The sequence below is a fragment of the Cucurbita moschata genome, unplaced genomic scaffold (assembly GCF_002738365.1).
Source record: "Cucurbita moschata cultivar Rifu unplaced genomic scaffold, Cmos_1.0 Cmo_Scf00052, whole genome shotgun sequence".
In the NCBI taxonomy this organism is placed as follows: domain Eukaryota; kingdom Viridiplantae; phylum Streptophyta; class Magnoliopsida; order Cucurbitales; family Cucurbitaceae; genus Cucurbita; species Cucurbita moschata.
The window spans coordinates 1,222,331-1,234,715 of record NW_019268568.1 but is presented as its reverse complement, the minus strand read 5'-3'; the positions used below and the strand labels follow the sequence as shown (position 1 = coordinate 1,234,715).

The 12,385-nt window shown below is 35.6% G+C and overlaps 1 protein-coding gene and 2 non-coding genes across 4 annotated transcripts in view; all 3 read right to left on the bottom strand.

Annotated features, from left to right (window-relative positions):
• Positions 1-392: 392 nt before the first annotated feature.
• Positions 393-484, bottom strand: LOC111436271. The gene has a single exon (XR_002709210.1). It is a non-coding gene; the product is annotated as a small nucleolar RNA snoR114 (small nucleolar RNA).
• A 13-nt stretch (positions 485-497) lies between these two features.
• Positions 498-568, bottom strand: TRNAG-GCC. The gene has a single exon. It is a non-coding gene; the product is annotated as a tRNA-Gly (tRNA).
• Positions 569-1,999: 1,431 nt separating this feature from the next.
• The window catches only part of LOC111436181 (NADPH--cytochrome P450 reductase-like), an 11,765-nt gene continuing 1,379 nt past the window's right edge, over positions 2,000-12,385 (bottom strand). Inside the window, exons 3-19 of one of the 2 annotated variants that reach the window (XM_023073899.1) lie at positions 12,184-12,260; positions 12,019-12,076; positions 11,808-11,891; positions 11,681-11,717; positions 9,725-9,794; positions 9,421-9,615; positions 9,243-9,335; positions 8,854-9,079; positions 8,694-8,777; positions 8,456-8,607; positions 7,661-7,757; positions 7,273-7,422; positions 7,089-7,166; positions 6,890-7,012; positions 6,673-6,786; positions 2,423-2,519; positions 2,000-2,303 (exon numbers count right to left, since the gene is read on the bottom strand). In XM_023073899.1, coding sequence (XP_022929667.1) covers positions 2,439-2,519; positions 6,673-6,786; positions 6,890-7,012; positions 7,089-7,166; positions 7,273-7,422; positions 7,661-7,757; positions 8,456-8,607; positions 8,694-8,777; positions 8,854-9,079; positions 9,243-9,335; positions 9,421-9,615; positions 9,725-9,794; positions 11,681-11,717; positions 11,808-11,891; positions 12,019-12,076; positions 12,184-12,260 — 1,719 coding nt within the window. In that variant the 3' untranslated portion in view covers positions 2,000-2,303; positions 2,423-2,438. Of the gene's footprint in view, positions 2,520-6,672; positions 6,787-6,889; positions 7,013-7,088; positions 7,167-7,272; positions 7,423-7,660; positions 7,758-8,455; positions 8,608-8,693; positions 8,778-8,853; positions 9,080-9,242; positions 9,336-9,420; positions 9,616-9,724; positions 9,795-11,680; positions 11,718-11,807; positions 11,892-12,018; positions 12,077-12,183; positions 12,261-12,385 lie in introns of both variants that reach the window. The other variant, XM_023073898.1, reaches the window with a different exon arrangement.

Here is a 12,385-nt window from a genome sequence, read left to right as displayed (position 1 = left end):
AAATGATAAATGGATACATAAATTGAAATCAAGAGAAAGAAGTTTAGTAAATGCATCAATATAGAAAGAACAGGAGCAACATTGAATGATGACCACAAACTACCATTAATAAGAGACGATAATGAATGACAATATGCAATATAATGTTAGAGTGTTGACGTAATATTAAACATTCAGAAATAACTTGAGAAATATTGAATGATGACCATAAACTGTGTAGATGAAAGATGGTAAAGAAGAGTAGCGTACAATGTTATAATATTAATATAATAAAACATCGATTACAATTATTTAACTAAAAACATAATATAACTTATTAGAAGATAGAAATGGAATAATAATTTACAACCAAAAAAACAAAGTTAATGAAGAAAAAAAGAAAAAAAAGGGGAAAGCTCTGATACGCTGAGGAGTAACTCGTCAGAAGGATCAGACGGTTGTGATCGACCCTGATCACAGTCAACGCAAAATTTCTTCATTGCTTATTCACAGTTTATTGCACCAGCCGGGAATCGAACCCGGGTCTGTACCGTGGCAGGGTACTATTCTACCACTAGACCACTGGTGCTTGTTATTTTATATATCATTACCTTTTATTTTTTATTTTATATTTAATTAATCGTTCAATTTCTATAACTATTAAACTAAAATAAACATTTTCTAATCTCCAAAAATGATTTTCTTGTTAGTTAAAAAGTGTAGAGATAAAATTGAAATTAAATTAAATATAATCTCATTCACAACTTAACAATGAAATGTAAAAATAGGCCGGCAATATTTACTATAATCTTCTTTTAGATTTTTTAAATATTTGTTCGATCATTAAATATTTGTTGGATCATGTGATTTTTAAGTATAGGAATTAAACATATCATATTAGATAAGCCTTTACTATTACTGTTGTGTTAAAATGGGGTATATGACCGATTACTAAAATCATGTCTACACCCGCTAGGGCTAAAATGACCCAGAATATACTATAAGAGGATGTGACTAGTTGTCAATTTTTCCTACTAGAATTATATGCTATCAAAGTTGTTGTCGTTGCCTACTCGTTTTTACCTGTAACATTGTTTTCTTTCAAACTATTTTTAATATATTTTCTCGTTCACGTTTTCTAAAATATTTCCCTTAAAAGTGACTCAAGTTTTAGATATACGCTGATATTGCCGACGCAAATTTCCTCACATAAATAACCCATAATTCCTAATTCCCAATCATGTGGCAGGGCGCTTGTCAATGTCCAGTTTATTATTTATTATGTTTTATTATATTGTTTTTGCATTAATTAATTAATGAATTAAATTGTGAAGTGTGTGAAAGAAGCTAATAAAGACTTCACGTGTTCGTTTCTGTATTGTCGTCTCTTACATGAAGATCCACCAACAAAATTATTTCACAAAAATGTCAACGAACTTATGGGTCCAGATTTGATCTATTCTTCTCTTAGGAAGCTTTCTGGCTATTTTCTAAGATTTTTGAAGAGTAATAACGTTCTTTAAATAATTTTGTGTTAATTTTAACTAAAATCAAGGAAACATAATTCTAAATTACCAACTAAAATGGTTAAATTGGTTCAATTCAAGTTCCATAACAAATAAACAACCCTTCTCTAAAAATGATAATCAATGTTTTATCCAACTTTGCAATTATATGCTAAGATACTAAATTTCAAGAAATTATCCAACATCAAATGTCCCATAAACTGACTCATTATGTATAATTAGTTAGATAAGACCGATAAAGATTTCAAAACCAAGACAATTTTTTTCACAAAAACAGAGAATCTCGATAAAGGGATTCTACAGATTTTTCCAACGGGGACAAAAAAAAAAAACTATGTTTCACATAGTGCAGCCAACAAAAACATTAGAAAAAATATACAAATTCTTGGTCTCGTAAATTTGAATCTTACATTCCTAAATATTGGATTGAACTCAGGTAAAAGAAATATTTATGAAAATACTAACTTGAACATAGTCCAATTGACACACATATATTTATGAAAACCAAATTTGACCCTAATATATGAATATATAATAAGGTGACAATTACAGAGACGTGTGACATTCGAACCATCTTCGTTGGCTCTTACAGGGAAAATCAGGAGTTCATGAACTATTCCTACTCATCATACTTATTAGGTCTATAAATTACAACAAAGAATCCTTCTGTATAAGGAGAGAAGAGTGGAAAAGAAAGAAACAAAAGAAAAAAGAAAAAAAAAAAAAGAATCACAGACCTATCTGCCATAATAATGAGCTGAGCTTACAGCAAGCTGACCTTAATGCCCCCCTTCGATAATAAGCACCGGAAGGGGGGAACCCTTTTTGTTCCAAGAACTCATTAACTTGACGCCGATATTATAATAGTACTTTTTCTTTCCCATATTTTTTTCACCCCTCCAAAAGCTCTTATTATATGGAATGAAACCCTTTTTACCACACATCACGGAGATACCTGCCAGTCATTTGAAGATTTTTAACCATACTCTCAGCCTTGGAGCTGTCGAGAGATCCCTGGAAAATTGACGCAAGTAAATTTTGATTAGAAAGAGCTGGTAGAAGTACAGTTCTAGAAAATAAAAAACACGAAAATTTCGATCTCAATGGCAAATGAGAAGACAATTAGGTTGATTGTAATCTTCGAGTAAAGCATATTAAGACACAATAACTTGAAAACAACAAGATGTACCTCACAAGTAAATGGGCAAATGAGAAGACAATTAGGTTGATTGTAATCTTCAAGTAAAGCATATTTAGACACAATAACTTGAAAACAACAAGATGTACCTCATGATGGTTAAAATAGGGTAGAATTGCTAGGTTAGGGTATTTGATAAATGACATATAAAGTAAAATGTCATAAATAGTAAATAGCTATATAGTAAAAAGCTATATTGGTAAAGCTATGGTAGATAGTTATATGGTAGATAGTTATATATGGTAGATGGTTATATCTGGTAAAGCTATATATAGTAAGCTAAACCGTATATATATATATCCCCTCAGGCAGTGCTTCGAAAAGGTACTCTGTATTCTCTCTGTATTCTCTCTTATTGTACATACTTGAAGTCATCAATATAAATCCTTTAGCCAGAGTTCTCCTTACATTTTCTCTATCCTGTTCTTTGTGTTCATCTAGATCGAGTTTGTGCGTTGTTGTGCGATTCTAATAACTGGTCTTAGAGCTAGGCGGAAGTCACCACGATCTGTGAAGATGGAAAGTTCAAAGATTGGAATCGAGAAGTTTGATGGATCCGATTTTAGTTTTTGGAAGATGCAGATTGAAGATTATCTGTACCAGAAAGATCTTTACGAACCCCTGTTGGGAGTGATGCCGGATACCATGACCACGGAGCAGTGGAAGCTCAAGGATCGAAAAGCCTTAGGGCTGATCCGGTTGACGCTATCCAGAAATGTGGCGTTTAACATCATCAAGGAGAAGACAACGTCAGATCTGATGAAGGCGCTGTCGAATATGTACGAAAAACCGTCGGCTATGAACAAGGTGTATTTGATGCGGAGATTGTTCAATCTACATATGTCTGAAGGTGGATCTGTTGTGGATCATATAAATGAATTCAATATGATCGTAAGTCAACTGAGTTCGGTGGAAATTAATTTCAAATATAAAATTAAAGCATTGATTTTGATGTCATCTTTACCCAAGTCGTGAGATACTGTTGTTGCCGCAATCAGCAGTTCCCGAGGATTTGATAAACTGAAGTTTGATGAAATTCGAGACAGCGAAAGTACTCGCAAACGAGAAATTGGAAATTCATCTGGTAGTGCTCTCAGTCTTGACCAACGGGAAAGAAGTAAACCGAAGGGCCCAAACAAATGGCAATCAAAATCAAAGAACCGAGAAAAATCTCCAAATAGACCAAACGTAACGTGTTGGAATTGTGGAGAAAAATGTCACTTTCGGACAGGTTGTACAAGACCAAAGAGGAGGCAGAATCACAAATCTGGAGATGATGATGATTCTATAAATTCAGCAGAAGATATTGGGGATGCTCTAGTCCTCAGCGTGGACAATTCGATTGAATCCTGGATTTTGGATTCAGGTGCATCTTTTCATTCTTCTCCAAATAAAGAGTTGTTCCGGAATTTCAAGTCTGAAAATTTCGAGAAGGTGTATCTTGCCAACAACAAAGATTTGGAGATTAAAGGAAAAGGAAATGTCTGCATAAATGCTCCGGCAGGAAATCAGTGGACATTAAAGGATGTCAGATATATTCCTGATCTCTATTGGCCAGTTGGACAGCACAGGTTATGCAACAAAGTTAGGGAAGAGTTCGTGCAAGATTATGAAGGGTGCTACGGTGGTAGCATGTGGCTCAAAATCTGGAACCTTATACACCACTGCAGGGTGTATGAACATAGTTGTTGTTGCTGAGAGTGCTTCAAATTCAAGTTTATGGCACAATAGACTTGGACATATGAGCGTGAAAGGAATGAAGACGCTGGTTGCGAAAGAAGTTTTAGAGGTCTGAAATCTGTTGATGTGGGTCATTGTGAGAACTACGTTATGAGCAAGCAGAAATGAGTTAGCTTCACAAGGACTGCAGAGAATTGAAGAAAGTGCGGTTGGAAATGGAGTTCGACGAAGAAAGTGGGAGTTGAGCTTGAGTTGCAGTAAAACTCACTTAGTGATGTTGTAGCAGATACTCATGAAACTCCTGAGATTACTACTGAGGAATCAGATATGGAGCAAGGTTCCAAGACAACGAAGCAAATGGGAGTTGAGCTTGAATTGCAGGAAAACTCAATTAGTGATGTAGCAGATACTCATGAAACTCCTAAGACTACTGCTGAGGAACCAAATGTGGAGCAAGTTTCCAAGACCACGAAGCAAGTGGGAGTTGAGCTTGAGTTGCAGGGAAACTCACCTAGTGATCTTGTAGCAGATACTCAAGAAACTCCTGAGACTACTGCTGAGGAACCAGGTGTGGAGCAACGTTCCAAGATAACAAAGCAAGTGGAAGTTGAGGTTGAGTTGCGGAGAAAATCACCTAGTGATCTTGTAGCAGATACTCAACAAACTCCTGAGGTTGTTGCAGAGGAACCAGCAGTAGAGCAAGTGACACCTGGATAGGTGTTTAAAAGATCATCCTGTACTATAAGAGTACCAGATATGTATGTACTTTCATTACACTATCTGTTGCTGATGAAAGGGAACCAGAGCCCTTTGATGAGGCCTAACAGTTGGAGGATACAACCAAGTAGGAACAAGCCATGGATGATGGGATGTCTAGGCTTCAAAAATGTGTTGTACTGAGGCTGAGTACGTGGCAATAGCTGAAGCTGGAAAGAAGACGATATGGATGACTGACTATCTAGAAGAATTGGGCAAGAAGTAGTACGAAAAGATTCTTTATAGAGATAGTCAGAGTGTCATACAGTTGGTGAGGAACCTGGTCTATCATTTAAATACAAAACACAGAAGACGATACCATTTCACTTGCAGGTTAGTGAAAGATGGTGATGTGTTTGGAGAAGATAGAGGGTGCAAAGAATCCAACAAACATGTTGACAAAATGTGTTGATGTTGGAATATTGAGGTTGTGCAAAGCAGATGCTCATGGTGAGAATGAAATTCTTGGTTGACTAGATCAAGTGGGAGAATTGTTAGGTTAGGTAGACTAATGCTTATTTATAGCTTAGTCAATGGTTATACATAGTAAAGCTATATTTGTTAAATGACATATAAAGTAAAATGTCATAAATAGTAAATAGCTATGTATAGTAAAAAGCTACATCTTAGCTATATATGGTAGATAGTTATATCAGGTAAAGCTATATATAGTAAGCTAAACCGTATATATATATATATATCCCTGCATAGCTTTGAAAAAGTACTTTCTATATTCTTTTGTATTCTCTTATAGCTATATATGGTAGTACTTTCTATATTTTTTCTATATTCTCTTCTAGCTATATATGGTAGATAGTTATATATAGTAGATAGTTAGTAGGTTATATCAGGTAAAGCTATATATATAGTAAGCTAAACCGTATATATATCCCTTAGGCAGAGCTTAAACCGTATATATATCCCTTAGGCAGAGCTTAAACCGTATATATATCCCTTAGGCAGAGCTTAAACCGTATATATATCCCTTCGGCAGAGCTTTGAAAAGGTACTTTCTGTATTCTCTCTTATTCTCTCTTATTCTCTCTTACTGTACATACTTGAAGTCATCAATATAAATCCTTTAGCCCGAATTCTCCTTACATTTTCTCTATCCTGTTCTTTGTGTTCATCTAGATCGAGTGTGTGCGTTATTGTGCAATCCTACTCTCTCTTATTCTCTCTTATTCTCTGTATTCTCTCTTACTGTACATACTTGAAGTCATCAATATAAATCCTTTAGCCCGAATTCTCCTTACATTTTCTCTATCCTGTTCTTTGTGTTCATCTAGATCGAGTGTGTGCATTATTGTGCGATCCTAACACGAATTGGGCTGCTAACTTTTTGCTTAAATAAGAAGTAAAACGATTGCATTGAAATCGACAAGAAACAAACCCATTGAGGCAATAGAAATCTGTAAATACTTGGCAGTTAAGCTCTTATTATGCCCAATAAAACAAGTGTCAACAAGGGGAACGAATAAAGTTGTTTGATGCGAGTATATGAACAGTAAAGATGGATTGTAATGAAGAAACCTGTTCTTGCACAATGTTATGAAGAGTTCGGTGAACGTCTCTGGCCATGCCCTTAGCATCACCACAAACATAAATATAAGCCCCTTGAGATAATAGATTCCAGATATCCGAGGCCTACAGAAGAAACAAGAAGTTTTAGCATGTAGCTTGAAAAGTAGAATGAATAGACAGCAAACTCGTACTCTTGAATAAAGTAGAAACGGGTTTTGAAGTTCACCTTTTCAACCATTTTATGCTGCACATATTCCTTAGAGGGTCCCTCACGTGAGAACGCAACAATCAGCTCAGAAAGTGCGCCAGTTTCGACAAAGTTGTTCAGCTCATCCTCATAGATGTAATCCTAAAGAGAATAACAGGTTTATATAAACTCACTACGTATTCAAGATAAAATATAGCATTCACCATGTACCACTTACCATTTTCCTGTTCCTGCATCCAAAGAACAGTATGGAGTGTCCTAATTCTACACCAGATTCTTTCAGAGCTAACCTTTCCTGCAAATTAAAACCAAAATATTTTAATAGGCTCATACAAACTAATTCATCAGTTTGTAGCGTGAAGATGAATTCAGTATATAAAAACAAGTTCAATAGTAGCAACCTGCAAGAACCCTCTGAAAGGAGCCAACCCCGTTCCAGGACCAATCATGATAATCGGCAATTTAGAATCTGTGGGAAGTTTGAAGTTCGATTGCCTAACATAAATTGGCGCCCAACTGCATGCTTGGCTCTCCTCTAGTGGAATAGCATTCTGCGCAGAGAAATTATCAAAACTATATCCCTTTCCCAATATATGCTATATATACATAGTGGTTTGTCATCACTTAAATTATATTCATTTTAAAGAAATGGCAAACTTTTTGTAATTATTCCTTCTACAGGATTGGAAGTCCTTTTTGTGATTATCTCCATCCGGAGGGGGTTGTTTTCTCTTAATGAATATAGTTTATTATCGACCAAAAAAATGAAATGAAATACAATCAAAGTACCTTCATCCAAGTTGAACATAAACCTTTGTGAATTCGTCCTGTTGGTGTTTTGTCGTAGACCAATGCACAAGTTACATGAATTCTAGACGGGGCCATCCTGTGAATATATTTCCAGAATGTTCAATAAAAATTTTATGCACGCGAAAGGAAAGGAAATACTAACATTAAAAGGAAAAATAGTTCCAAACTTGGTAGCTATTATGTTGAGTAAACAAAGCTTGATAAGTTATCTTTTTATCATGGGTAAGTTTGGTAGCATCTTGAAGTAAAAATAACTAAATCTAATTTCTACAAATCATTCCTGCTCTCAATTGCCCTTATATATGCAATAAATGCCACTAAATTTTCATTTTCATCCCTTTCATTTAGAAAACTTATATAAAATTATTTGTTTGCTTATTGACCTTTCATGGATATCAACAATATGTGTGTGTCTGAGTGTCTGTGTGTACAATATGTGTGTGTCTGAGTGTCTGTGTGTATAACACAACCACCAAATTTTGTGCAGATTCCAAGTTCTTCCGTTGATGCAATCATAAAAGTTTGATGCACACGACTTCAAATACCAACATCCTGATCAAGTTCTTTTCCTTTTTTTTTTTAATTTCAATTTTAAATAATGATGTTAAGGGACCAAGCTTCAGCCAAAGAATAATTTCAACACCCTAATGGCTACTCTGTAACGTGTCTGGAACTTCAAAAAAAACCTATTTCACCTTTTATCCAACTTTTAGAGCTACTTTCAGCCTTGCCATTAGTTACAATAGTGATAATATCTGTCAGCTAAATTTGTACCTTGGAGAAGATGATATAGAGTAATATCTCGGCTGTAAACGTGGGGCAACTGCCGCAAAAAAGACACCAAGCGGAGGCCTTGCAGATGGAAATTCAGCCATAACTTCGAGGAGACTACGCTGACTCGCAACTATCCATTGAGAATACTCATCCTATAAATGTTGAAAAGAAAAGGTGACAAATCTATGAATGAATAGTACTACAGAAGATTGTGACAATCAATTTACTTGTATGATACCTTTCCAGCAGGTAATGAAAGATGTCTCAGTCGATCAGCTTCAGCTGGATCAGAAGCATGAGCAGCTAGAGCAACCAAGGCAGACTGCAAAAAGGAAAAAAAAATAAGAAAGAGAGAGAAATAAAATATACTCATATTAGCAAGAGCTCCAAATCAAAACCTTCTTTGGTGAACTCAAAAGGTCTGCATATTGAGTCAACGCAGTCCTTAAAGTGCAAGGTGCAAACGGTGGCGGCAATGAACTTCCACTTAATGGTGTGCCATCTTCCTTATCAGTATGGATAGAGAAATACGTTTCAGGTGACAGACCAATTAAACGAATTGCCTCCTCTACAACTTCATCCAAATTCTCACAAAAAACACCCACGTGATCTCCAGTTTCATAGCTGATGAAAAAAAACAGCATAATAATGTCAATGTATTGTCTCCTACTACAACAAATTTTCTTCGTTTATGTTAGCGACCAATACATCATAAGTATTAGCATTGGTTTTAGGCAAATAATAGAAATATATATTTAGAAAAAAGAAAATATCAAGCAAGACTTACGTCAGTCCAGTGCCAGAAATATCAAACTCCAGATGGGTGCAAGACCTGTCTGATGCAGAAGTATGAAGTTCCTTTCTCACGGCCACATTAGCCCTGCAGACAGTAATACCATAACAAAGGTGCGTGTGAGCAAGAAATTGTTGCAAATTTAGATCCGAAGTATTCACTTCTAAGGGACCTGCATGGATGTTGAATATCGTAAACAGCATGACCATTTGCAAAAGCCCATTTCTTGTCCCCTCCAGATACATCTGCAGCATCATAAAATACAACCCTGTACTCCAATACAGCAGCAGTATACGGGGTAGAAACAGTTGTAAATTCATCCTCATCTCGAAGTAACTTATCCAGCTCAGGCCATAATGCTTCACGCCTAAGATACAACAGGAATCAGTGAACTGGTCATTCTCCATACATGAAAACAGAATAAATAGAATATCTACTGCAATGAGATAATAGTCCATTATAGATGTTCTTAATACCAAGCAGAGAAATCATCCTCAATACACTGATCATCATCTCCTAGACCCACTGGGACAAGACGCTTTCCACCTGCAAATACACAGAACAAATATTGCTGCTCATGCAAAAAGGACAAATAGCTCCAAATTCACCATATGTAATACATCCAGTGAAATTAGACGGCCATCAAATTATGTTTTTTCTGGGTTAAATGTCATGGGTTTTTAAGTTCGATAAGCAGTGGCTACATGCTTATATGACATAGCAAGTTTGATTAGACTAGTTATAGTAGTTAAGACATTCTTTTTGTTTTTCCCCTTCTTTAATCACAGCTGTCTAGAACTAACTCATTCTTTGAATACTTTACATGTGATCATCATACAATGGGCATCAAGAAACTCATAAAATATTAAACATCCTATAGAGGTGACTGACAAAACATGAACCCAAAGACCCCAAAGGTGACAGCATTTACTACTTCAAGACATCTAGGCTACAGTTCTTTGATTATTAAATCAATCGATGGTGGTGTAGTTACAGTTACATATTCTGTTCATCAATGACTATCTACGGCAGTTATTACTAAGAAGTTGAACACACATGCATTGTACGCAGACATTGCAGATTTGGAGCTATTTCAACAAATGAAAATTGATTCTCTCCTCCAAAAGAGTGTTAGATAGCCCTTTATGCTCTATCATTGGGAAGAGTTGCAACCCCAAAAAGGTGAACATTAATTTGTGAAATTCTCCTTGAAAGCATTAAGCTTTGTGATAAACTACAAAAATGAAATCCAACCTCACCAACTCCCCATATAGATGTAGATCCTTCTGTAACTACTCTTCTACTGATGTTATGGCTAATTGCAGGGCATTCTTGTAACCTCTATTGGCTGTGGGGTTGGGTTTCTCTCATATTCTCTCCTGTATCTTTTATTTATTTCACACATAACTCGTTAAATGACTAAATCTGCAGAACTCACTGAGACACAAGTTATTTATTCTCCAATATGGTATCATTGTTCTAATAGGCTCACATTTAAGTTGAACCATCCACTTCTCAAGACCAATTTTCTAAAGGCAATAGTATCATTAGCTGTACCACATGTTCACCCTAAGAAATAAATCCTCTCCAAGTCAAAAGTAGAGTATGAGTGTGGCGACGCAATGAAAAGGCCCAAATGAAATGGATGTTTGGCATGACCTTCAACACAATCAAAAGACATTATTTGGACTTAAATAGCCACCAAATGCCTAGTTTGTGCTTCATCTATGTTTTGAGAGCTTCCTCCTGCTTCCTGCACTTACATTGCAGTTTACATTTACGAAATTATAGGGATAAGCAGCAGCATTTTGTTTGCTAATTTTCATGGTGACTTCTTGCCAGAAGATAATGGTCAGCTTCATTGCTACCTTGGTACTTAGATGAGTTATCCGACTTGGCGGCCTGCCCTTCTTTAGGCAAGGTATGTTGATGCTTTGTTGGTTAAACAAAAAAAATGGTGGATTTTGAGCTACTTTTATACAAAAGAGCTAAAAAAACCCTCTCAGCCACGATATAATTTGAGTAACCAAGTGTCCCAAGCACAGAAGCTGAGCTCGATGCAACCATTTTCAAATGAAAAGTCATAACCATATTATTAAACAAGAGCTTCAACTTGAAGAGGATTGAAAGACAGACATTAATGATAAACCATTTGCATGTTCTTTAATCCATTTCTATTTTTCACAACACAAGACTAAGATGTTCTGTCTTTTCATTCTGACAAAAAGATGTTTTCGATACTATAACCAACAACTTCTGCGGAAGATCCTATTTAACTATGCAAAAGAGGTCAAACATCCCTTCAAATATATGTTTTTGGTTTAAGATTAGAAAAGCATTGTCCAAATTAGTTTCTTATTAGATAATAAAATAGTAATAAGGAGCGCCATAGTAATCAACCGGAGGAAGTTAAAACGAAAAGGTAATTTTACCCTGTTCAGCAAGCTGTTCGTCCACCACTTTTGCAATCTGTTTCAACCACACAATAACGAATCAAGAGTAAGCCTCCAAATTCATTTAACATGGGTACGAAAATTGAACATCTTCATGTTATTGAACCTTATTGAAATGTTCATATTGCCGGTTACCAAGGCCAAATACTGCATACTGTAGATTGGAAATCCATTCTCCCTTCTCCTTCCCCTAATACATAAAGCACAAATCAATTATAGCTCTAGAAGACAAACACATATTAATTCAGTCAAACTTTGAAGAGGAGAATAATGCAATGACAAACAAACAAAAAGTTGAGGGAACGGAAAGAATATACCTCAGAGAACCATTTATAGAAACGTGCCGCATTATCCGTTGGCTCACCATCCCCATATCTGCATGGGCGGATAATTATAACGAAAGAAAAATTCAATAGCCCAACGGAAGATAAATTAAGAAGGAAAAGAAACACCAACGACAAGAAAAGTGCGTTGAAACTCACGTAGCCAAGAAGAAAATAGCTAAAGTCTCCTTTTTCAACTTTTCTTCGTACTCATCGTCATCGGCTGCATAATCATCCTGCGGAAAAGTTATAGAGCAACGTGTAAAAACTAGAGCCAATCAGAATCTAGAAAATGTCATTCGAAGACAGACAGAAAAAAAAAAAAAAAAAAAAAAAAAAAAAAAAAAAAAAAAAAAAAAAA